The sequence below is a fragment of the Parus major genome, chromosome 2 (genome assembly GCF_001522545.3).
Source record: "Parus major isolate Abel chromosome 2, Parus_major1.1, whole genome shotgun sequence".
Taxonomy (NCBI): Eukaryota; Metazoa; Chordata; class Aves; order Passeriformes; family Paridae; genus Parus; species Parus major.
Genome location: NC_031769.1, coordinates 124,150,040 through 124,177,218, shown reverse-complemented (window position 1 = coordinate 124,177,218; position 27,179 = coordinate 124,150,040). Strand labels below are relative to the sequence as shown.

The following is a 27,179-nucleotide window of genomic DNA, read 5'->3' as shown; positions in this document are numbered from 1 at the left end:
TCTAAAATGCTTGTACCTGTGAAATTGAAATTTAGCTAAGAGAGTTTTGCTGTTCCTTGCTTTTATCAAGTTTAGGGATTTATTCTTGTGCTAATACTTCTGCTTAAAGAAACAGCAATCAACTAAAGGATGACTATGTGTAAGGTTGTAAAACTGACATAGAATTTAGGATATTTATTTTATATTAGAATTTATTACTTTAACTACCAAGAAACAGGGAAAACACCCAAAATTTTGACAGCGATCTAAAGGCTGTGATGGAGGTGGGAAGAGACAGAGACACTCAAGAGAAAGAGGCATTTAAAATGCAAACTAATCCACTCTATTGTATACACAAGTTAATAAATATGACAAAAATTGCCTTGTCTCACCTGATCTAAAATATCATGTTTTACATGAGCATAAAAATCTCCTTTATGTGCTTTGTATATCTGTGGTCTTTCCAATTAAAGAAATTTGTGAATACTGTGCTAAATCAGGAAATAAGAGGAATTACACCCATACACTCCAATGATTACCCCTTTTTGCCATCTCAACAGCAAAATGGTGTATCAAGAAGAAAGAAAAGTAGAATGAATTATCATATATACTCTAGAAACTCCATAAAGGTAAACAAGAAAGAGCTGTTAGCAATCACAGATAATGAGAAGTTCCACAGGAACAAAGACAGGAATAAAATATAAATATTTTTATTATTGGGCTGTATCCAACTGCTCTAGTAAAGGAACTATGAATAGCCAACCCAGCACCATGCTGTCATAAATTACTTCAGCAACTTAGATACACTAAAAGGTTTTAATTTGTCAAGTGTTGAAACATGGATTTTGCAGCTTAGTGGTCAGTGATACACTGCATTTGACTAGTGTCACTTTTTTTGCTTTTTCACGCTCTGGCTCTGCACCCAGCCCTGTCAGTCCCACTCACATCATGCTCAGGCTGAGCTCTGGGCAGGTTCCTCCTGACTGCATGGCTGCCCCCTATGCTATGACTTAGCATATTTACCAGTTGATCTTTTTAGTATCTTGCAAGATAAAGCCACTGACATGAAAAAAAAACCAAACATGACTTGTGTTCTTATAAGACAAATGTCAGGGATTTTGTATTGCCCTGTAATTTTCTGACAATAAATGAATAATTATTTATAGCAATCTTGAACATGTTTCTACTGAAGATACTGAGATTTCAAAATAGTTGCATACATACATTTAAAAATTGCATATTTTACTTAGTGCATAACAATAATGGTGTTTAAATCATTATCTGGATCTTGTTTATATTTTTTTCAATTTTGCTCTAAAAATGTTTACATGTGAGTTAATTTTCTCATGCTTAGCAACTGATGTGTATATTTCACTAGCTATGAGTGTAGCAGTATTATATCCATCTCTGATTCTTATTCAATATAAAGAAAACAAAGTTGACGTAGGAAGATAATGTCCCTTGTCTCTCTAAAAGCAGGTTTTTCAGGGTGAACAATCACCTTCACATATCACCAATAAAATCATCAGCAAACCATATAAAATTTGGATTAACTAAGTGCTCTGTCTGTATTAAAGACTTTAACCAGTGAATTCTCTTTTGTAATTATTTCTTGCGTATTCAAGTGCTCCCCATTAACAGCAGCAATTAATGACAGAGTATAAATATCATGTTTGGAGGATCCAATCTGTCATTTGGTGCTATAGCACGTTAAAAAACATAATAGCTGGGTATTCAGGATAATCTAAAACTAGCTATAGTGATGGCAGAAGTTGTAATGTAGGCAGAATTCAGCCTTTAAGCCATTGTATTGAACAAAGCTCTTGTTGCTACTGTAGTTCAGCTGCACTTGTTCACAAAAGGCAAAAATTGAAATAAATTTTTTATTAAAAATACAAGCTTGTTATGCTTATATGCTAAAAAACCTTTTAAACTAAAAAAACCCCATCTTTTAATCTACAAACCTTTAAGAATCACTTAACCTGTTCCTGTTTTCTTCAGTAATTCCATTTGCAGAGAACATCATAAAAGTAAATTTCAGTATTTTTATTTTTTTATTTTTCTAATGCAATGTTAAAAAATAAATAAAATGTAGTAAGAATTCATCATAGTTGCAAAATAATGTTCCTGAGAAAAAGCAGAATCAATATACTGGATGAAATGTTGACTGGGAGAAATTTCTCCCAGCATGTGAAAGTATTCTATTGATAGATTCTGCCCTCAGGACAACTTGATTTTGTAAAGTTATTGTAACTGGAAAGGATGGCAAAAATTGGCAGTAGCAGCACTTTCTTTTAAATAAAACAACTTGAAGAAAGCCACATCGCAGTTAATTTCTTAATCAAATCTGTTTATATCTGATTTCAAATTTCTAGCATGGTAATTAATTAAAAATGTTGCACTTTTATCTTTCAACAAAACAAAAACCAAAACAACAAATGTTGTTATGGAAAGTGGGATATGTGCCTTCTGGACATAGAAATAACAATTGTACAGCACAGAGAGGAAAAAGCCTTTGCACAGTTTAATTCCCACACTGGTGGCAAATTGTATCACTAATGTAATTATGGTGTTATTTCCAAGCAATTTGGATCTGTTGGTAGGATTAAATAAGCCAGAGGGACCTTCTGAGGCCATCAACACAGCACTGACTAAAGGCAGAGCTCACTGGAAGAGGAAAGGTGTGGGATACTTGTGAGCCTCTGCCAACTTCCAGCTGGGAACTGAGAGCAGCACTTCCCCCTCTGCCTCCTGAGTTGTGGAGTGATGCATAGGGCTTGCTTTCTCATCCTTCTCTTTCCTCTTATACATTTCTAATATTTCCTAATAGTGTAATGAAGTTCTCAAAGGAGGAATCAGATAGTCTTCCAAACCCAAGGACAGATGCATAGAGAATTCCTTGCCTCTGCTGCTACACCTCTGATTAAATTCACAGCTGACCCAGATCACCTGTCAGTAAACACTGGAGAGCTGGTAAACACTTTTCTCCTGACATGGAAGCTCCTTTACCTCAAATGAACTCTCCATAGAAGCTGTCAGTTTGCCCCAGAAAAAACTTCTGCTCTTAGAGTTACAGTGGAACTCCAGACAAGGAGAATGTTGGTTCAGAAGGAGCAACTGAGCATATCTTCTTGGAGATCTAATAGAGGATTTTTTCTTCTGTATGGGGTGTGTTTATCATAGGCAGCTATGGGAAAAATTGCATTAGCCTGGAAGCACATGGCCACAATAAATACCTTCTCTGGGGATTCTGATGATAAATACTGGCAGCACATATCTGCTACAATGGGACTATCTGCTTAAGCCTTAGCCAGCAATCAGCTTAGTTCTGATACAGAGGGATTAATCCATTCACAGGATTTTGTACCAGCCAGTGTGACGAGAAATGGCACAAACTGGAAAAGAAATCAGCCACAAAACATGGACATATATAGCTATATGCAGCTTCACTCATTTAAAGATGTATAAAAAAACTCAAAACATTTCTGATCTTATTTTGAATTAACAAAACCCATAAATTTTGCTTTTAAAATAATCTACAAATGCATACAAATCTTTGTAAGTCTGGCAAAAAGTTTTAGTGATCTTCTGGTTTTTCTCAAACTTCATTTACATCTAACCTCTGAGGTGCCAGTTTGTTGAGCAGCCTTGGTGCTGTCCATTTTAGTACTGCACTCAGGCTAAGAGAATTGGGATTGTTCAGCCTGGAAAATAGATGACTTAGGGGTGATCTAATTGTGGCCTTCCAGTATCTGAAAGGAGCCTGGCGAGAAGAGTGGAGAAGGGTTTTATATAAGGGCCTGTAGTGATGGCAAAAGGTATAATAGCTTCAAACTGAAAGAGAGTAAGTTTAGGTCAGATATTAGGAAGAAATTTCTTACTGTGAGGCACTGGAACAAGATGTCCAGGAAAGTTGTGGATGCCCCATCTCTGCAAGTGTTCAAGGCCAGGTAGGATGGAGCTCTGAGCAACCTGGTCTAGTGGAAGGTGTCCCTGCCCATGGCAGGGGTTTGGAACTAGATCATCTTTAATGTCCATTATAACCCAAACCATTCTATAATTCTGTAATTTCAGGGTACACCCATAAAAGCTGAGGAGATTTCATGCTTAATAATTATAAAAGGAATTTATATTTCTTGAACAAACAAATTTCTTCAGTGCACAGGAGCAAAAGTGGGATCTGGCTAAGGCCACATTGCATTTAGTTTTGAGTAAAACATGCATCAAGCTAATTCCTCTTCCACAGAGGAACATATCAAGCTTATTAATGTCTTCTACTCTTTGCTTTCCTGGCTAGAATGAATCCATGATCAAATTAAGCATCTTTGTGACAAATAAATTTCTACAGCTGTGGGAATGAGACAGGTGTGACTGGCATGAATTCTTGGTTGGTCTTTTGTCATGGATGTGCAGACTCATTTTTTATTTAAGGACTTTGTCAGTAGTTATATATGATAAGATAGGGCTAGAATTTGTGTGTCAAAGAAAAATAAAAAAATATTTTTATGTACTCAATCTGAATAATATTGTAGCACTCATAAAAAGAAGGGTGCCAGAAGGAGTAGCCCATATGTGTTGATGAAATCAAGGAGCATTACTTAGACACACATTATTTAAAACTATGTAGCAGCCTACCATGCCATAAAATTAAGGGAATGACAAATAACAAGTTGATTGCACATCAAGAAAAAAACTGATGAAGTTATCATCCATAATTAACAAATTCCTTCAGAGTACAACTTTCTTAGGCCTTATAAACATCACAAATATCACCTGAATTGCTGACATGGCTTTCAAATTGTTCCACTGGGGAAATTAATTAAATTTGATGAAAGACAAATAGAGGATATAGCTATCTTTGGTATTTCTGGGTTCATTGCAACCTGCTGAGTTTCCAGCTGCTTGAGCTATATTTCCAATAGAGAATCCTTGCAGACAGAGCTGCGAGTTGAACAGGAACATAGCAGAAGTAATATAGATTTATAATCTTCCATTAAGTCAGTTTGTGCTGTTCCAGTTTTGTGATTTTTTATTTTTTATTTTTTTCCCTACAAAAAGAGAAAAAGAGCGCTCTGTGTAGATTAATCTCAAATCCTCTCAGGGAGGACATTGATAGAGCTTCAAGTGTGTGATCTTCTTCCAAGGAAAAACGGGGATGCTGTTTCTTTTTCCAGGACTGAATTCAGCTTCATTTCTACAGAGTCAAGAAGGGAAGTTACTTCAAGTTACTTCTCCAGAATGCAAGCTCCTGGCCACAATAGCACAATGCTTTCAGTACAGCTTGGAACTGAGCTTCGTTTTCCCACCTTTTCACCATTCTCTCCTTTTCCTTACACATGCTTGCTTATGGCAAGAGACAGATTATGAAATGTAAATTAACACATTAAAGTTCAAATGGCATTTAATTATGCAGGATAGTTTTGAAGAAATAAGTGACAAATTGTTACTTTCATGTGACAAATTGTTGTTTTCTAGTATAAATAGAAACAGGTTGTTACTAAGAGAGTAAAATAAAAACATAGTTGAGATAAGTTCCCTATATCTTACTGGAGTTATAGGAAAGTTGTGAATGATGTAATTGGAAGGGAGGGATCTGAGATTCTGAGTTTATAATTAAGAGTTTATATTCAAACATGGAGATCACAACATCAGACATGTATATAACCATGGGCCTCTCTATAGAACCTCTCACCTAGCTTTATTATTATTGTTGGTGTTATTTTTAACTAGTTAGTAAAGACATCACAAGAATTTCTCTAGTTTCTACAACTTTTCTTCATCTTTGGTCAAATCCTTCAATCACACTGACACTGTCATGACAGCATTAAATGGAAAGATCATTAGTACCATTGTCTCTCCATCAAAAGGCCACTAAATATGTTTTTTTTAAATTTTTGCCTTGATTGTATGGTATTAAATCCTTTGAACTTCAGTGCAGACATAAATTATATCATAAACCATTTTTTTCTTATCTCTCTCTAGACCCCAGAGCACCATAAGAGTAAAAGCACCAGAGTAAATGTGCTGTCATATGAAGTGTTAAATTACATTAATGTCCTAATATTTCTGAGTAATTTATGTTTAGAAAATTTATAATATAATAGTGAGCAGTGTGAGTGTATTCCAAAGGCATTATAGCTTCCCTTAAAAAAAAAAACCACTTCTGGCAGGGTTTATAAATTGGCTGCTTAATTTGCATTCGCTTGAAGCACAGCCAAATATGTCATTATTAAAAAAAAAACAACAATATTTCTTTTTCCTTTACTAAATGTGTTTTTAACTGATTTGGCTTCTGGTTTTTAGAAATGGGAGGATGAAAATAAATACACAAGTTTTTCTGCTGTGTTTTTATGCCTGTCTGATACAAGACATACAAAACTGTCTTGCAGTTTCCTTTGCCTCTGTTGGGTGAAGAGAGACCAAACTGGCAGACAGATCTCTGAAGATACAGCACAACAGCAACCAGTGCCTGTTAAAAAACATCAATCTCATGTAGAGCCCATTCTTAAGGTCTGACTAATAATTTCCCAAGGATTGCCTAAAATATTGTGTCTCATAATATACTAATTAAATAATTCCATTTTTTAATTAAAGTTGACTGCAAACTATATAAATGTAACTTTGTCTTCTGCTGCTGTGGCTGGCAAGTTACATGGCCTAAATTAAAGGATCCAGGTGTGCTTTTGAGGACAAGACATATTTGCTTTCTTGCCAGCATCCCAAATCCTTGATTGAAAGAACCCCAGTGACATCTTCACTTTTATTCATTACTAAACTCTGCTCTCCACAGAGGAGGGCTTGAGTATGGGAGAGACAACGATGTGCTTAGCAAACCTAGAGTCTGTGGAGAAATTACTTCAGAAATGAGTTTCAATTCTGGGTCAATATGTATTTATACATACATACATGAACAATAACAAGAAGATTAACTGATAACTGGAAAATTAACAATAACTGGAAGATTGTTTACGTACAAAGTAGACCTGTACTTAAAAAAGCCACAGGTAGGAAAATGAGATTGCAGGACTAAAGTACATTTTGATGGTGCAATGTTTATATTTCTAGTAACTCCAAACTTCAATGGCTTTATGTTTGTATTAATTTTTCTTAGCCAAAAACTGCAGAAAATTGTGGTAGATTGAACATTTTAATGGCTGTTTCAACAGATGCTCCAACAAAGCACCTGAAGAAACAGAAAAAAAAGACATTTACTTGTAAGTCACTCTTTTAAATTGGAGTTAAATCACAGAGGAAAGGGTCCTAGGGCACATTATATGGCTGTTTTCTGTGACTGCAGTATGAAGGACAACATAATTACCACTCTTCTCTAAGCAATAAAGCCTTGATTCAATGCTATTTAAGTCAATATGAAGGTTGCCATCGATTTCAGTATTGCATGACCAAAACTTTCATGATCAATAAAACAAAAAGAAAATGCTTGGAAAAGATGCTCAGAGACAAAAAATGCTGGTAAAAGCCCAATTGCTGAATAGACTTTTAACAGGGGTTAGTTGGAAAATGTTCACTTAATATTTCTCCCGGTCTCTGATGCATACCCCAAGTTCTGCAGACAGACATGGCTTTTAATGCATATCACTTCCATGAAACCTGACTATTCACAGAAAAACTCTTTTTTCATTAAATAAGGGCAAATTATATGTGTAGGTTTCTTTTCTCCCCACCCCCAGCCATAGGTCTGCATTTCTGTTTATATACCTGCAACTTCTTTAGGAAGCAAAATTTTTTACTAGACACTTGACATCCTTCAGGACTCCTATTTTAGCTAGAGGGATCTGTGGAGAGTAACTGACCAGCTGGCAAAGTATAGATATTTCTGTAGCAGATATCTTTTCTTTGAATATGTACAATACATTCTGTGAAAGCAGGTTTAAATGTAAACATTGTTCTCCAATATAATTAATAGCTCTCCAACATAATTAATAGCACTTTTTATGTAATGTTTTCAAATGTTTTGAAACTGAATTATAATAAGCAGTCTTAGTTAATGTAAAAATGTGTATATATATTCAGGAAATGATAAAAAAAAAGATGTAAATGTACATGCTTTAGGAAGAGGAAGGATGAAATCAGATTTCACAGTGACTGCACAAACATTTGCAGTAGGGAAATTCAAGCAGCATCTTATGAGCAGGTCCATCCAAATGACCCTGAATTTCATGAGATATTGTCCTTCTAATATTTCTTAATAGATCCTGTTTAATACACATCTAATAAAAGGAAATATAAAAGCTTTTGTGTTTACTTTCATAATGTTCCTAGCATTGCTATAGCAATATCAATCTGGACAAAAAGAGTTTTCAATTACTCACAGAAAGGATTATTCTCACATATAACATACTTCATAAAACCACATATATTCATACTGTGTAGACTAGAAATAATTAATTTTCTACTTGTTAGGTGTTCTTTCATAAGTATAAGCAAAATATATGTGAATAGCAGCAAAATATTTTCTTTTTGACAGACATGAGAAAGAACCTTAAGAGGCTCATTTTGAACAGGAATGTTAACAGCTTTTGTGTGACAGTCAAAATTTGCTAAAAATTCACTCAGAATATCTCTGACACATACAATAATTTCTGCAAAGGTGCTCAGAAATTGTTTTATCTGAGATTATATTAAAAAATTCAAATAATTGCATGATTGCTCTCAAACTGTTAGAGAAGGCACTGGTAGCTTTATGTTATGTTACGTTTTATTGCTTGCCTCTGGCTACTCACTAATGAACCTAGTTCAGAAAAATGCTTTGTTTCCTACATGTGGAAAACCTATTGGCTGATCACTGTCAAGTGCAATGCAGCATGTCTGGTACATCCCAGACTACTTATATATATTAAAATATACATTACTGGGGACTGCTATTGTAGAAGCTTCTTTCTGAAAAGCAGATCTCAGAGTACCAAGGACATAAGGACAATGTTAAAAGTCTGATAGATCTTCTGCTGTCATGAAAGTGATTTGTAGACAAATATATCTTAATGATTGAAAAAAAAAAAAAAAAATTTAAGCATTGGATTTAGGACAAGTATGTTAAAACTAGATCCATATCAGCATGAGTCCATCTTTATAAGGCTTAATATCTAGCAAATATCTTAAATTGAAAATAAGAAATTATACCAAATGGAAAGGCTCATCAAATCAAGTATCTGAAATGAAATCATAACATGTATTTCTATTTCTTAGGTCAGGCATCCTATTTTACAAGTAACCAGTACTAAGCCACTGAGATTTTCTTTGGTTTTTAGCAGCCACTGATGGCAAGCAGGATGATCAGATCACTATCTGATTTTGTTTTTTTAAATTGCAGACTACATGTTTAAAAAGAACATTTTCCCTTCAAGAAAGATGGTTCAAGGCCAGTTTGGATGGGGCTCTGAACAACCAGGTCTAGTGGGTCTCTGCCTGTTGCTGGAGGGGAAGTCAGAACCAGAGAGTCTTAAATGCAATTAAGCATTTAATTCCCAGCAATTCTATTAAAATTAAAAGATCATTTTCAAAATAATAAACAAGACTGCTGATTTTTGAGACTCTCTGACATTAGTTTTCAGCTCTGTGATGATAGCACAAGGTGCCCTGTGGTAACATAATAAAAATATAACAAAATCAAAGTGTTGTAAATAGCTGTGTTAAACCTTCAGTGAGTCCTAAGTAAATATCTGAATGCAAGCAGTAAAACAAGGCTAGAAGGTCACTCTTAGACCCAGCTTTATGACAGACCTGGAGGTAAACCATAATCAGCACTGGAATTGTCTTCAGACACTATTAGGAAGACAAATACCAGCAATCTGGAAAACAATGGGTGTTGTATTTGAAGAATTACACTGGGATAATTTTCTAAGACAGTTGCTAACTCACCAGGGTCAAAAGAAGGTGTAAAATACAATATATATTCCTTATTTTTCTATTTATTTATTGTGAAAAGTAGCCCTTGGCAAACTATTTTGTGGGAAATTAGATTTTAGAGATCACTGCTGTCTTCTGGGAAAGACAATGTGGAAGAGATGCTATCTTAGTTACAGAGAGGGATAGGAAAACCTATAACCATAATCTTTGACACAAACTGACAATGCAGCCTGTTTTTTCAGAATGTTTAACAAACAAATAATTGAAAAAAAATAAAAAGAAGAAATTAGCTGGAACAGAGAAAAATAACATTTATGTTCAAAACGATAAACTTTTCAAAAGTAAAAATGCAACACAGAATGCTTATATAGGAGCTAGAGGCTAAATATTGGTCTTCTGTGCTCACAATCTTCATTGTAATGTAATTTTAATGTATCTGAGATCTCTGTCCCTTTGGGGAAGTGCATGAAGGAAGGAGGGGGAATGTTTCAAAAGTAACCTCCAGATATGTATCTGGATTTTACTGTCAGAGAGATATAGCTGCTAAAAAATAATGGACTTTATGCATCATTTAGGCCTTGGCTGATACTTCACCACCAGAAAATATACCTTCAATCATTTGTCTGACTTTGGGTAATATTTTGAGGTACTTGAAATGTGTTTATTAAAATGTTATGATTTCTTTTCCTTCTGCAGGTGTCACCAGACACATACTGTGCTTGGTTTTATGACTGGTCAAAGCTGAAGGTATATCACTGAATTATGAAGTTGTTTTTTACATTTTTCATAATTAAGTTGTACTAAAACTTGCAGTCATTTATTGAAAAAAGGCTGAATCTCTCAGAAAGATTGGGATTTTCATCCTGTCAATAGTTTTGATTAATTAATTCATTTAATACAATTAATTAATTAATTAATTGTATTAATTAATCATTAATTAATTCAATTAATACAATTAAATTTAAAAGTTTTTATTGGTTTTCCCAGATTTCTTGTCTTTACTGGAGTGCAGTCATAAAAATTTTAGAATTTGATTCCTTATAGAAGACCAACCAACACACAGTAAATGCTGTTTCACTAATGAGAAATTGTGTTGTTGGTGAACAGAGCAGCCTTTGGTTCCAACCTGTCCAGGCTGGAATTTTACATGTGCATGTAAACCAGTAGTACATTTATAGTTCTGATACTTTAGTTTTCAATGACCTTTCAAACATAAACAGGCCATGGTGTGACACATTCATTGCTAATTCTCCTAATACATTTCAATTCACATGAAGTCAAACCTATTATTAAGATTTTTTACTGCCCCTGATTCCTCCTCCATGAAGTGGCTGGCTGAATTTCTTTGTTATATTCTCCACTTGCATTTCAGGAGTTCTGACTTCTGCTCTCAGACAATTCCTTTAAAGTCACTTCTGAATCTGTGCCCACACTGTTTATTCCTTTCTCTCCTCTTTTCAAGAAAAACTCTAAGCTTTTGTTTTGTAAAGGTTTTCTCACACTTTCAGCATTTCCTCTACAGGGACAAAAATTCTACTCCTCTTCCTGAGGCAGACTCCTGCCAAGCAGTTGGAAGCATCATGTAAGTTGTGTGTGCTGAGCTCGGTCATGTCTCAAAAGATACATTTTGAAACAGTTCTCTTTCAATATTTTTGATGTGTTTGTACTGTCTAGAAGCATAAAAAAAACATGCCTGCTTTAGAAGTCTACACAGATACTTGAAAAAGTGTCAAAGAAAAAAATGTAGCTCATTTACAAAACATGCTTCAGTCAGGGACATATGTCTTCAGCTTTACTGCTTAGTAACATTGGAATAATGAGCATGAATAATTTTAAATAAGCCAACCCTCTCAGCTCACTATGGGCTCCCTTCAAAGCTATGAGAAAAATTATTCTAACCCTGAAGCCCCTGATTTATTGAGTCGAAATAGTATTTTTTTATTTGTATAAAGGTTTTATCCATGTGATGTGAATATTCAAAGATATTTGTATTCCTGCAGATCATCTGTTTGTTCTTGCTCAAGCCATATTACTGATACATTTAATTGTGTTGAACTCTACTTCCTCAAAAGGTATGCAGCAGCAGGAATATCCTGGGGCTATTCCAGGATAGCTTCACATGAAGAAAGCTGTCTCTATACCATGCTGAAGAGATATTCCCTTGTTGTCTAGGTCTCTGATGTTTTAAGGAAAGAGGCAGAGTTTTCTTATATGTATCTGGGTCAGTAACTACACTTGTTTTCCCCAATGAGATTTGGTTTTCCAGTCACTTTACCTCCTAGCACACACTATATTAAAGGCTGCTCTTTTCTTTGAGCAGCAATAGCCTCAGTACTGAGGCCTCTTTATTGCCCTAAGAGGCAAAAAGAAGATGGAAGTAATCATGGGCTGATCAAACCATAGTATAACATGACTCAACAGATGCCAGCTCAAGTCTTTAAGCCTGAAAGTAATTATTCTATCTGTAAGGGGGGACAAAGAAGATAAGAATAGTAAATCCATGATAAAAAGATTTTCAAGAGGGACCTTATCAAAGAAGGAAAATATATCAGGTAATGCATTAGACCAAAGAATTCAGATAGGACAAAATGCTCCTTCAAACTGGAATTTCACAGAATTTCTCATTTTTATCAGTATACACAAAATTCTTTCTTCAGCAAGACACGTATAAACATACATCAGGTAGCACCTGTGGGCATTACATGGCCATCAGACCAGGAAGAAGTCATTAATGTATTTGGAACACAATTTCAGGAACACTTGATGTTGACAGGATTGTCCATATTGCCATGGACAAGTCTGGGAAATCAGCTTGGAAAGTTAACACCTTGGGAAGGGACAGTGTCTGTAACTGCACTTATGATAGCTGTTGGCTTTATCAGTGGTTCCTAATTTTCAATGATCTTTGCCTCTGCTGCCAATGGGCTCTGACTGTCATTGCTGATGTGTCAGAGGTCCCATGATACACTGAAAACAAGAAGCTGAAGAAAGCAAGAGATAAGTTTTATTTTTGCTCTTTAATTTTTCCATCCTTGCTTTCCCTTTCCACTCCCCAGTTCAGCGCTCTGGCAGCATTGGCATCTCTCTGGCAACACTGCCATCTCCTTCAGGGTGCTGCTGCACACCTTCCCCAAAACACATCCACCTGCCACAGTAGCCACTACTCTCTTTTTCTCCTCTTACATTTATTCTGAGTCTAATTTACGCTGTTAGACCAACGAAATATTAAAGATCATCTTTTCATACAGAGCCCTTCACAAGGTTCTGGTGATTTATCTTGTGAAGCTACACAAGCCACCAATAAATAAGAATAATGAGAATTTCTTAAAGTTGCTTTATAGGTAAGTTTTTTTCCAATATTATTTTCTTCAGGGATAGTAACCTTCCTTGATTTCTGTAATAGCCTTCCTGTGAAGGCTACAAGAAAGACTGCAGTGAAAAATGAAATGTCTGCTGCTCATTTTGTGAGAGGAAGCCTGGAGGCATGGCATCTCCAGAAGGTGTGACTGTAGATGGCTGCCTCCCCATGAAGGAAACCCACACATGCACTTCAGTTTATTGCAATATTTCTCCTGACCATCCTCCCCAGCTGCCCCAAAGCAAAAAAGTCCAAGATTCCAACCTTTTATTTCAGAAAAGCTCTACCACCACACATTTACCAGTGCCCAGTAACAAGACCACGTTGGTTACAATGGTTTCTCCTCAGTCATTATGGCCATGCAAAGAAAGGAGGAACCAGCCTATCACCTAGATAACATTCTGAATCAAGCACCCTGAAGGATCAAGCATCCTATCATCTGGTTGTGCAGAGAAATGTATGCATGGAGATTGTGTATGTGTCTGTAGGTCACACAGTCGTACCAAAACAACCTTAATCTAAATTTTGTTTATTTAGTGAGGCAAGTTTTACTATTAGTTGTGATAGTTAATTTAAATTTTCATAAGTTACAATGTTTATGGAATAATTAAAATATGCTAATTGTTTAATATAAGGGTCACTTTACTACAATCTAAATCAAAGTTACAATGAAAGAAAAAGATTAATATTAGCTTAGAAGATTTATGTATGACGTTGTAGCTGAAAATATGTATAGGAAACCCTCATCCCATTCTTACAGACAGGTAGGTAAACATATTTCATTTCATGTATTCCTCTAGAAACAGTCTTGTACTTGAGACAGAAATCAGGTATGGAGATTACTTCTATTTTGCTCTAGAAAAATGCCATAATGTCTCTACATTTTCTATGCTTGTCTCTAATCTGATGTGCTTTTGAATTAAGCACAGAATGTATTTATACCTTTTTTAAAACATAAAAATGGGTGTTGGAAAGCAAAGGGAAATGCTCTGAGGAGTGTATGAAATCCAGAAGCAGAATTTCAGTAGTAATTCAGCAGAATAGGAAAAAGCCACAAAGTTCACTTTCATTTTATGCCACAAGTTCAAGTGTGATAGTGAGAGGTAGTGAGGAGATATTAATTCCAAGGTTTATCCCACATATATTGTAAATTATATACTCAACATCTTTTCTTATGTCTTATTAAGGGGTACCAGAAATGTACAGAAAATGTAGTATCTGCTTACTGTTTAATGCAGCTGCTACCATAATCCCTTATATATCAGAATAAAAATTGCTTAGATTAAATTTATCCTTCAAAAACCCTTTGAATGATATAAACAGGAACATTATCAAAATTACACAGGTTTTTTTGTTTGTTTTTTAGGGCTTTTGCAGTTACTAATAGCTAAGGTACTAATGAAGCATCCATGTATACAGTACTGGTACCTCTATATGTATAATATATATGCCTATATATAGAATTTATATCATATATATTGCAGTATTTTCTAGATTTGGATCTTAAAATTAAAGACAGCTTTAAAACAGAAAACATTGCAACATCTCCCCTTGTAATTACAGTGTGAATTCTGATCATGTTTCATTGGGTTTTTTTCTGCCTCTGGACAAATCACAGATTTTCCTTGAGGTCAGCAGGGGTGACAGCCAGGTTCTCTTCAAAAAGGCTTTCTTAGAAGCATCCTGTACCATTTTAATGAATTACTGTATCCTTGCAACAAAAAACCCTTGCAATTCATCTACCCCAGCACAATTTTTTTTATTGTACACTATAACCAGGCTTGGACAGGAGAGATTGCAAGAATGCAGGTGGTTAAAGAGCTTCTGGTTTACATAATAATGGTAACAGTAATTAATACATTAAAAAGAGCTAGATTAATTATAATTTGCCTGTATATAAATAATTTTTTTTCATTGCTGCTATGGGAACAAAATTTATGATAATTTTGTTGAAAGTGATGCAGATGACTGATTTCTGTTGCAGAGATTATAGCAGAGATCTGTCCTGCCAAACTTTCTGCATTCAGCACATCCATTTCTTTTGAGCAAGACAAACTGAAGGACATCTATACTGATTAACCTACAAGGACCAGAAACTGAGGTCAGTGATATAGATGCATTTGTCCCTCTGAACCCTAACAATGCTCCCATCTATATGAAGTCCAAATTTATCTGGTTTGGAATTGATATTCCTCCCTCTCCCCAAAACCACATGTGTATATGGTATTTTTCTTAGAGGAATGTCTTTTTTTCACAGCTTCTGAGATGCTCTCCATTCATAACTCGGCCTTTTACTAGATTTTCTTAGAGCAAAAAATACTTCATGACCTAACCCACAGCACATTTTCACTTGCCTCAGTCACCTTTTCCATAAGCTTCCAGAGGAGGCAATATTGATACTGAAATTCCCCCATCTGATGCCATAGTAATTTAAAAAGTCAAAGAGTGTTTTATTGGGAAGTCATGCATTTAGAAGCCAGTGAATTTTCAGGGCTGGACTGCTGTAAATGCACAACAGAGACACAGAGATTTCTTTATCCCCCCCTGCCAGCAAACTAGTTAATTCTGAAAGTTGTGATGTAGGAAAATAAAATAACTGCCCTTAAAGTTCTGCTACCACTGGCTTTTTAATGCAAACCACACAAAAAGTCTATCAGGGGAAAGCATGTCAGCCTCATCAAATCAAAGGTTACAGCTAGCCACTCATTAAGCCCTGAATAGAGGATGCTCTTCTGAACTAAACTTATATTTGATCTTTGTTTCTTCGTTGATGCCATCAAGCAATCACTTTCTGAGGGTTTCCATAGTAACAAGTAGAGCTTTTTTTTTTTTTTTTTTCATTTTACAGCTCTTTCATGCACCTAATACAGAGAAACAGTGGGATAATTGGCATGAAATGCTCTTATTGCTTTCCTGGTATAATTCAAGCAAAGCAGGGTAAAGTAAAACATGGTTTTCTATGAAACTGGAGATTTATTTTCCCTCCTCTGTAAGAATATTAAAAAACTATGATTTACTTACATCTTTGGTTTCTGCGTTTGCTCTTGTACATAGTCATTGTGAAGAAATTCCACTTTCTAAGAAATAATTGCCTTGATCACAGACAAAAGAGATCGTGCTCCTGCTTTGCAGTGAGACAGTTGCTCACTGACAGAAGGTAACCAGCAATCTCTCGGAGAAAGGCAGGGTAGTACCATTCTCCTAAAATCCAGGGGAGATGCTACTGGCTCTAACTATTTTCTCTATTACAAAGCTCAGAGACAAAACATATTTATTTTCATACTTTTTTTCAAATGTGTCTGACGCCAGCTAATAAAATCCAGAACACAGATAGAATCATGTAATCTGACAAAGTGGGGTAATATGCTATGCAATGGTCTGAAATCAAGATTCCTTGAAAAAGCCCTCACATAACCAAAATTGTATAAATGACCTCATAAACTAACAAAAAACTAACTTTCAATTGAGAGGTCTTAGAATTGTGCATATGAGGATGCTAAAAATGTTTTGGGTTACATTTTCAAGTTTCAATTACATTTTAAAATTACTATTAGAACAAAATCAACACATGTTGATCAATTAAATCCTGACTGCAGGTTGGAACTCATTCAGGAAATATATAAAATGAAATTAATTTTTTTGCATTTCACTCTCTTTACTTCTGCATCACCTTTCAGTGATTTAATCTGGGAAAAGCTATTCAAATAACATTTTGCTGATGGCTCATTTTTGTAGCTACTTCACTGCCCTCTTGTCTCTTGAATCACAAGGTCATGGGGATAAAGTGACAGTATTTTCTGATCATCCACATATAGGTATATCATCATTTCAAAGAATTCAGGTATCTTCCTAAAGGGAGTAGGGGAAAGGGGAGGAAATTTTTGCCATGTTGGGGAGGTGGGAGTTAGTATTTACCAGATGACAGTCAAGAAGGTACTGGTGACCATAATGAAGTTGAAAAGAAGTAGAAATTCCAGATCATTCTGCAATAAATCTGCCTTTAATAAAATAGTGTGAAAATGTTTTTTTAAAGTTTTAAGACATTCGTATTTTGATCTGCTTGCCATCTTGATCCCAGATACCACAAACACAGAAGTGTCAAAGGAAAAAAATAAGTAGAGTGACTGAAATGTCTTGAAAACTGGTAATAGTACCCTTGTTCCTGCCTAAAATATGTATTTAGACAGCAGCTCTCCTAACTACTCAAAGAAATAAAAAAAATAATATCTTTGGCTTACAGAAAAAAAAATACCATCTGGTGTTCATGGATCATTCATGTTTCAGTCAGAGAAATGATTTGGTAGCACTCATCTAAAACACTGACGAACAGATACTTTCATAATGAAAAACAATTAAAAGAAATTGAAAGAAATTTCCCTCTCAATCTTCCTACCCTAAATTTATATTTTTTTCACCTCTCAGATATGTCAGATATATTTTTTTATATCTCCAGTGTAACCATGTTTAGCTTTGTGCACCATTTAACTCTCAGTTGTTCCGTAGTCACAAATCCTCATATCAACGCATCTCTAGTTACTGAAGTGAGATATTTATATTGCTCTATTAACCTAATTTTCTCCTTCTGTCAAAATCTGACCACATACCTTTTCATTTGCTTTGGATTAGTATCAGCAAAGCTGAGGATAAAGTGTAGCCTGAAGGAAATGAAAGCAATGGGTAATTTTTTTTAGATTTCTTTAGTATTTCATCTACAGTTGTCTCAAAATACCACACTTGAGATTGCACAATATCTATTGCTGAGGTCAGCAGAAAGGTGGGAGACTGCAAAACAAATCAAAAGTGACAGTAAGGAAAAAAGCTAGGATAATTGCTGAGTGTAGCAGCAGACAAAATATCTGTACCATATAGAAAGACCCTGGAGGCCTTATATTCAAATAGCATTGTGTAGTTAATATCCTTTGGAGTCAATATTTTTGCACCAATTTATATGAACAGAGGATAATTCCACAGTTGTCCTGCTCTATTTTCCATCTGAGTTCATTTGCAGCCAGATCAGATCTGTGATCTGACTTAGACTACAGAGATCTGTGGTCTCCCTTTAAATTTACTGCTTCATGTAGCAATCTTTTCTTCTCCTGCTCTCTTCCTGCTTCTACCTGAAGGCTCTCAACCATATTATTCAGTTCAAATTTTCCTTATCTCATTGATTTGTCAAGATGTCTTCAATTTTTTTCCTCAGCCAAAATTAGATTGCAACTAAAATCTCAGTTCTTTTCCTTGTCATTTTTTGCCCCAATTTTTAACCTGCATTTAACTTAGCCATATATTACTAATTCTCCATGTTGTATTATGTGCAGCCCCAACAACAACATGCATATTTTTTCCATTGGTTTTTCATGCGTTATTCCATTACAACATGTATTTATATGGAAATAACTTGGCAATGGTATAATATAAAAAATTAAACAAAATGGAAATTTAATGGAATAGGGATTAATTTATTTTAAATCAATGATCCCTGAAAGCACAGCCTTTATTGGTTTTTCTTTGCCTTAATTGGAACTCTGATTCTTCAGTGGAATGAAAGGCATTTGTTAAAAATAACATAAATATAATCTGTCTGGCGAATCACTGTAAGTCTCTTCATGGAAAAAATATTGCAAATAACCCCAAACCTTGAATGCACTGGCTAGCTTTGAGTAGGCACAGCATATTCCTGTTTTTCTGAATTACTGTTTTCTGTTAGGAGAGTTTAAAATTCACTTTCACAGTATTACAGCTTGAAAAAAGTCAGAATCTGGCATATGGCTGGTTAAATGTAACCAGCTCAGTGAGGTGGGAAGAAATGAATGGAACACATGAGCAATAAAAAAAATCACCTGGTCACATTAAGCTTACTGCTTTTCTACAAGAACTCATCTTACATGATTGAAACAGTTTAAAATGCTATTTAAACAATATGTTGGAATGAATTTTGTCAGTAATTTTTGCTGGTGGTAGAAGAATTAATAATGTCCACATCTGTGCTTCCCATAAGACCTCTTGCCATTCTCTTCTCCCCACCCTATAGGTACCAATAAGGAGCTTTTCTTTGAATACTGCAAAAAAATTCTCAAACTCTCTTTTTTTAAGAAGAAGTAAAGAAACAAAATTTAGATATTTTTAAAATATAACTGCTGACATGAATTTCACATATTACTCATCAATAAACACTTTGCCTGGATGATATGATCAATTTTAGTTTTAATGAGCAGATCTTAGGCAGAAAAAGAAGGTGGAGAAAGTTTAAAGTCTGTTCCTTCTTTCCTCCTTTAATTTAATGCAACCAATGAGTCTTCTCCAATAATAATCTTTTATAGCTTCCACTACAGTTATTTTTATAATGTCATCTAAGAAAATATTACATCTATGAATATGAATTAGTTTTTTCTTTGAATAAAGGATATGTGTAAACATCAATTTTTAACCTCCTCCAAGCAGTAACCCCTCCTTGATAAAATTATTGATGCATTAAAATCGAGTATGTGCACCTTTTACTGGTAAATATTTATACAGATATCTGACAATATTGCTTTTTAACATGTTGTAATTAGATAAATAAAATTCACTTTAGCAAGAAACGTCACTTAGCTAACAAGGCATATTTATGATATTCTTTTTATGATGTAATGAAGACAGAGCTTAAGATATTTTCCAAACCAACCCTGCCTAACAGTGGTAAAATACTGCACAAACTATGGCAAGTTAGATGAGAAAGTGTAAAATTTGCACAGCTCATGACTACAATAATAAATTAAGATCAAGGAGTTACAAAAATGGTTTTGAGGACACAGCAAAGGTGTCTAGCATTCCTGAAACATACCAGAAAAAAAGACCATTGACTGTGCCAAAGAAGGGAAAGGTTTATTAAGGGTTAACTGTAGATTAAAGGGTTCAATTCTACTGCCTAAACATTCATGTCTAGGGCTACTTTGATGATTTATGGCATCTGAGACATTCCCACAGTGCCAGAAAATATGGCACAGCAACTGTGGGTCACCTACAACCTTCTGGAGCACCCTGTTGAAGCCAAGACCATCTTATGAGTCTCCAGGAAAATATCTAGGCAAGTGAACCCTGCCCGAAGAGTTTTCTGATGATTGCCATTGTTGTCCAGCATTTTTGTGTTTAGGGTCATTGTTTCTAAGTGTTCCCAACTTTAACTCTCAGGTCTTGGCCCTGCAAGACAGTGATTGACTGCAGGAGGAATTATGTGGAGACAGAAATAATGTGTGATTGAATTTGTAAATATGCTCAAAGAGGCCACTCTATGTTAGTACATAATCACAGCTGTGCGTATTAAGAAATTGTCTGGATAAAAGAGAAAAAATGTATCATAGCATTTTCAAATCAGCAACCCTTCTCTTTACTAAAGACAAAATGCAGTTGAAGTGTTTCATAAGTTTTACATTATTTCTGTTGGTTTTTACTCTGCCCAAGTGTTTGTATCCAGAACAATACACAGTTTGCAAGATTTCATGAAGACCTTGTGTATTCATCAAATGCTGCATTGAGATAAAATTTGCTACATTCACAACACTTGCATCATCCGGTAATTTAGGAAAAAAAAAATCAAAATAATTTTTTTTTTCCTGGAGGTGTTTGATTTTAAGAAAACTATTTGGCTGCTTCTCTTCTCTATTATCTTTTACGTTTTTGCTGACCTGTTTTACTTTTCTTCAGCACTATCAGACAGTAATGACACTTCAACACAAAAGATTCTTTTTAGATAGCAGGAGAAAGCCCCTATGGTACTGTTCCTACTTTCACCATGGGTAATTTTTTCTTATTCAATGAAGCTTTTTCACTAGGATTTCATTTGTCTCATTGTTATAGCAGCATTTATCTTTAGTCTTTAAGGAATTCACCGTCAAGCTTCCCTCATTAGATTGTGCTCTTTTTATCAGATGTCACTATGAGAATCTAACAATATGATCACAGAGGTATTAAACAAAGCTTGACACCTTCTTTCTCAGGTAGGAGCCCAAAATGGCTGTTCCTCATGGCCCTTGCCCAGTTCCCAGCATGTTCTCATTCCTCCAACAAGAACACTAGAAATACATTTGGATATTTTTCTGTGACTAACAATTTCCCAAGGTTTAATGTGTCACTTCCTATGAATATAAGTTTGGAATCAACATGTGCTTGTCTAAAAATAAAATTTTTATCTATTATTAAAGAGAGGAACTTCAAAACATGAAAAAGGTTTAGAAGAAAAACTCCTAAATCAACCAAGTAGAGTTACTTTATAACTGTCCTCGAACACATTAAAATTGGAGGGAAAAAGAGCCACAAATAACCCATTTTCTCTGTCTCGATGTTAAAAGAGTCATGGACATACACTGTAACAACAGAGATTTAAATCAGTTCTTTAGAAACCCAGTTTGCTATTAGTAAGCATTAGAAGGTTTGCTAAAGGATTAAAAACGGGTTAGGCATCTCAGAGGAGCCTTCCTAGGAGATGGATAAGATAACATCTTGTAGTTTTTTCACAAGCCATATTTGTGATCACATATGCCCAAAATAAACATCAATTGTCATAAGATTCAGCACTGGCCAAGATTTGGTCCATATTAGTCCTTCAGCCTCCCTAATATTAACAGAATATTTCAGGCAGGGGGAGACTGGAATGTCATGGGCTACTTAACCCAGCAAGTTTTAAGCATGTAATATGTCCTGAAACCTACTTTTAAGGAATCCTGAAAAATGAACCTCTGCTCTTAACACTGGAGCAGCTTTTTAAGCTGGGAATGAATGAAATCTCCAGTGGCTGAACCCAGCTCTGGTACTTTTGAGCTACAGTCTTTGATCTGATAACTCAGGCACCTATAGATACACATTTCAGAATTACAGTGTGTCCTCAATTACATTTGAGTAACTTCCATTAATCCAGAGCAGCTGAACACATCTGTAGCCTGAAAAATATGCTGCAAGCTTGAACCTTTGCTTTACAATTCAAAATGATCATTTTGCACCAAGAGCTGCCCCACAGCACCAATTCCAAAGATTGGCAGGGGCTCTGGAGCTTGATACTTTCACAGCTTTAAACCCCTCTTTATTGTCCACACTGTCTTTTATAACGCTTAAGTGAAATTTGACCAGTTCTATTACTTCCTCTATTCCAAAAGCAAGCAATACAGTTATGAATGCAGATAGTTCTTCCTTTTCTCAAAATAAAAAATGTACACAGTAAGTACAGGTCCCTTTAGACTGGTAGCGATAGCATAAAGCTTTCTGTTTCTTCATCTGAGGAATATTTAGCTGTTATTTTAAGCCAGGTACAATAAGATATTCCTCTCTGAAATGTCTGAAAAAAAATCAATTAAATTTCAGGCTCAGAGTTAGATATTCCATATGGTAGTTTCTACAGTAGAAAAAAACATCTTCCCTTCTGCTTTGGCATGTGGAAAAGGTGGACAATCAATCTCAGATGAATGGTATTCTAGCTCTTTTCATTTACTTTACACATTCCTTAGATCCAAGTGTATTCCTCCCATTTTAGATTAGTTTCTTTCCTAATCCATCTCAGCTCTTGACAGATTAGTTCCTGGCCAGTTTCCTTTTGGTTTTGAGAAATTTTAATGTTTTGTTTTGTTTTTCCTAAGTCCAAGCTTCTTTTCAACTTAACTTTAATTTTATTTTATCCAGGTTATTTTTATTTTGTCCATTTTAACTATTCCTGACAAGTTTTAATTTATTCTTCTAAATGTTTTTCTTGCTAGTTGGGCTGGGACTTTCATAATCTTGTATTTGATCTTGCTGAGGTTTTTATCATCCAGTAGCAATACTTAGTTACTTTCACTCTAGTTCTAAAGCTCTGTTTAACAATTGAGACAGTCTTAATAGGTGGTCTGCGTCAATTTTCACAGATCATGGACTAAGCACACCTTCTTTCCATTAAAAAGAGTTCGGTCTGTGTTCTAAATTTTTGTGCAAATATAAACTATTTCCACACAAAACCATGATTTCTTTAGAATTTACATTATTATAGTAAAGAATGAAAATGATGCGTAATGTATATAAATTATGTCAATTTCTCTAATCATTAAACTATATCTTGGCAGTTCAATTTATGAACATAATACTATTAAACATTCCTTGTACTTTATTATAATACAGTAATCCTTGAAATGATCTTAATCTTTAATATATTGCTCAACATGCCAAAGTTAGAGTTCACAGAATTTCCTAAGTAGAGGACAAACATAGCCCTGTAGTTGGAACCATATTCATTAAATATAAACATTTAGAAAAAATATCTATTGGATATAAGAGAAAAAAAATTTATCAATTATCAGTTGACAATTAACAATTTTATCAATTTAATTATGAGCACACTAAGAATTTAGGTAGGTCTTTGAAACAATACTAATGTGTCTAGAATTAACATTTCAAAATGTAATATTTTTGTTCAGTTGGTAACTCTTTAATTCTTGTGGAAAACTGTCAGAACACTAAATGTTAGAAAATTTTATTCCTTGTTGCTAATTCTGAAATAAGTCATGGTGCCTCTAACAAGCACCACTTTCTATCATCTCAGAGCTGATAAATCTTCAAGATACTGCAAATGTGGAACAGTAGACAAATATCAGATGTGGGGCCAAAGCAGTTGTACTGAATTAAAAAAAAAATAGGCTTTTAACAGACTACCAATGCTTAATTGTGTATGAAGTGCTTAATTGTGGATTTAATACAAAACTTTCATAGATATGATTTCTAGAGAAATAAAGTGGTGAATATTGGTTAGTTTTCATGAAAAATTTAAGAAAGTTCTGACTATCAATCTTTTTTTGATTCTACTTAAGTTACAAAATCATTCCATCTCAATATAGAAAATTGTTTTGCACAGGAATTACACCCACAGTGTCATATTCTCCAAACAGATGATATCTGTTTCAATTTGATTGGAATGCCTTGCAATGAAATGCTGCTCTGTTTTCCTGCTCACGCTGGGTTTAGTTATCATTCTGATGAAACACTTCACCATGCTAAGTTCAATGGGACAGACTTCCAGGACAGTATCCACTCTTGCATAACCCAAGAACATTTCAAAAATACACCTCAAATTCATGTACCTTGACTCCGTTCAAGCATTAAGTACCTGAATATTTCAAAAAGGTTTTTTTTCCAGCATAACCATTTGAAGAAACCATTTGCTGTCATCACCATTGCACTTTGACATCCTATTTTAAATTTTTTATATGTTTATTGAAACAGATTTAAGTCACATTCAAAATGAATTTTCAGTTCTTCAGTGCAGTGAATGTAGTCTCCTCCCTCTGTGTTCAAAACAGAACAGGGAGAGCTTGAGAAAATGCCTCCTGTGAATAAACAAAGCCCTTAAAATGTCAATTTAGGGCTCACAATGCAAACTTATGATGTTTTATGGCACAGCCAATGAACAGTTGCTGCTTCAACCTTTCATTTCAGACTAATTTTTTTTTTTTACAACAATCAAGAGAAAGATGAAAATGTTCTGCTTTCTTTTCTCATTGTATGGCATCTTTCTCAGTGTGAGGGACTCAGGACAATTTTAGTCGTAATCAATCAGTACAATCGCTGGCTTGAGAGGACAAAAAAGGCCTTTAAAAGAGATGAAAAGTAGAAGATTGATTTTTAGAGTGATGGAAAAAGATGTATTGTAGCAATTCACCACCAGAGCATGCTAAAGGATGCACTATTGGCACACATACAACAACATCCTTTGAACTACAGGGAATCACAAAACACCAGGATGATTCCAACTTCACAACTACTCAAACATTTTGTTGTTGGTTTTTTTTTTTCAGGGCTTGTGTGCCTGTGTCTGTGTGAGGTGGCAATGTGGGGAAAGGGCTAACAATTTAACAATATTAAATTAAAATTGTTAATGCATGTGATTTAATGTCTTCATTAGATTGGTGGATGAAAGGGGGGGAGACACCTTTTCCATAGTCTAAAGGAGACTGCATGTCTTTGGTGGAATTATGCACATTTTGAGTGGGCTGAATTCATAAATTCAGATTTTGGAATATGCCAGCTATATATCAACTTCTCTAAAAATTACAGCTGATTCAAATACATTTTCTGAGACAATTGAATCCTCTATAGAAACAAATTTTTTTCCACTATACTTTTAGCAAGCCAAATTATTGGGTTTTGTTTTAAGCTCAAATCAAGGCTGGCATAATAACACAGTAGTGCTATATAGCACTTAACATTTTTTCACTGAAATGCTTTAAATATGTTCAATCAGTTTTTGGTAAGGATACTGAACATTTGAAACACATTTTACATTAAAAAAAAATAAATCTGGCTAATATCTACAATACCTACAAAATTTTACAGAAATTAAGAAAAGATCATGGTTTGTTGTAGAGAGCATCAGAATATGCCTCGGCATGATAAGGTACTGCCAGATGAAACACATTGTCTAGTAAGGAATGTTTCAAAATCATAAGAAGTGGAAATTGGAAAGACTGCTACTTCTCACCTTGAGGTTTTACTACTAAATATGACAACATATTTTGAATTAACTGCAAATGCACATAGCTCTGTTCAATGTTCAAACCCAAAAACCAGAATTGTGTTCTCAATGACCTGAAAACTAATTAAAAAGAGATGCCTGCACAGTAGAGGAGATAAAGAATGCTTTTATCAGTTTGTGGATTTAGCAGGAAAAATGCTTTCTCATCCAGGTAAAGAGTTAAGAAGTTAAGTGAAAATGTGAAGCTAAGGTATCCAGGATGTTTTATTAAACTGTACTCAATCATGGGCAATGAAAAATTTAGGGTCAAGTTTTCTATTCCCTGTTCTACAGCACCTTGGAAAGGTAAAACCATTTCTCATAGTATAAGAACAGCAGCTTCTATAGACAGTATGTTCAGAGAAAACATCAAAACTATCAGGAGATCTAGAGTAATTGTTGACAAATCTATCCCCAGATCACCATCATTCTTGAAATTTTTGGTTTTGGTTCAGCTGTGCCAGATGAAATATGCTGATATTTTAAAATAAATTTTAACATTACAGATAAGGAAAAAATGCCTTTGTACTCTTCAGCAAAATAAGAGAGGGATTTAAGAAAGGCGGTGTTACTACTCACCTTTAATCTCTAAACTGGAATTCCTGCTCATGTCTTAGAATATGAAAGGTGTAGTGGATTGTTTTGAAACTAATATTCATAGGATTCTGTTTAACTGATGCTGCACTGAGCTTGTAGGTCCCTCCTGCCACTACTAAAAGAGTAAGGTGGTTTCAGAAACTTGCACCAGGTTAGTCATTAGTGTTGTCTACACTGATATCTAAACAATAAAGGTAAAAATTTTCCAAGTCTTTTCAAAAAGGACTCCTATTGCGCTCCCTCCTGCAGCACAATAATTTATAGAAAGGAGAATTACAATTACAATACTTTAAAATGAGAACCTATGCTCTAAATTATGACAGGAACATTAAACTTCGTGGGAGGCTAATTAATATCAGACAAAACATTAACCCCCAGGACTTTTTGTACACCATAAAAAAATGCTGTCTAGTCCATATTTTACACTGAGTCCATATCTCTCATTTAAGACCTCTTACACATTATTGTTTGGAACCAACCCCAACCAGTACAGATTCAATTTACTTTACCAGTACCACATAATTTTGAAATCTTTCAAATCCAACATCTGGACTATTCCAGATTAAATTAAAGAAAAAGAAAGAAAATTAAAGTGATGAGTCCAGATTATTAGTTATTGTGGAAGGATACTATACTTATGGCCTAAATATTTTAAAATATGAGCTTTGAAGAGTAAACATCCTGCTGTACTTGGAATCAACTGCTACTAGAAGGAGAAAATGAGAGTATTTTGATTTGATTTGCTGATGACATTGAACTTTGACCCAGTTGCATTTGGTGGTGGTTGACATTTTTGCTGTGGTTTTACTGGCTTCATCTGAGTGAAGGAAGGACATGGTAGTGTTAAATTTACAGTTGAACTTGATGATGTTAAAG

General features: G+C 34.8%; 1 protein-coding gene across 5 annotated transcripts in view; it reads right to left on the bottom strand.

The window, feature by feature from the left end:
- Positions 1 to 27,179, bottom strand: part of RALYL (RALY RNA binding protein like) — a 357,282-nt gene that overhangs the window by 84,199 nt on the left and 245,904 nt on the right. Inside the window, exon 1 of one of the 5 annotated variants that reach the window (XM_015619705.2) lies at positions 16,223 to 16,349. The exons of the other annotated variants lie outside the window; for them this stretch is intronic. Coding sequence (XP_015475191.1) covers positions 16,223 to 16,259 — 37 coding nt within the window. The 5' untranslated portion in view covers positions 16,260 to 16,349. Of the gene's footprint in view, positions 1 to 16,222; positions 16,350 to 27,179 lie in introns of those variants that run through there. 5 annotated transcript variants of the gene reach the window in all.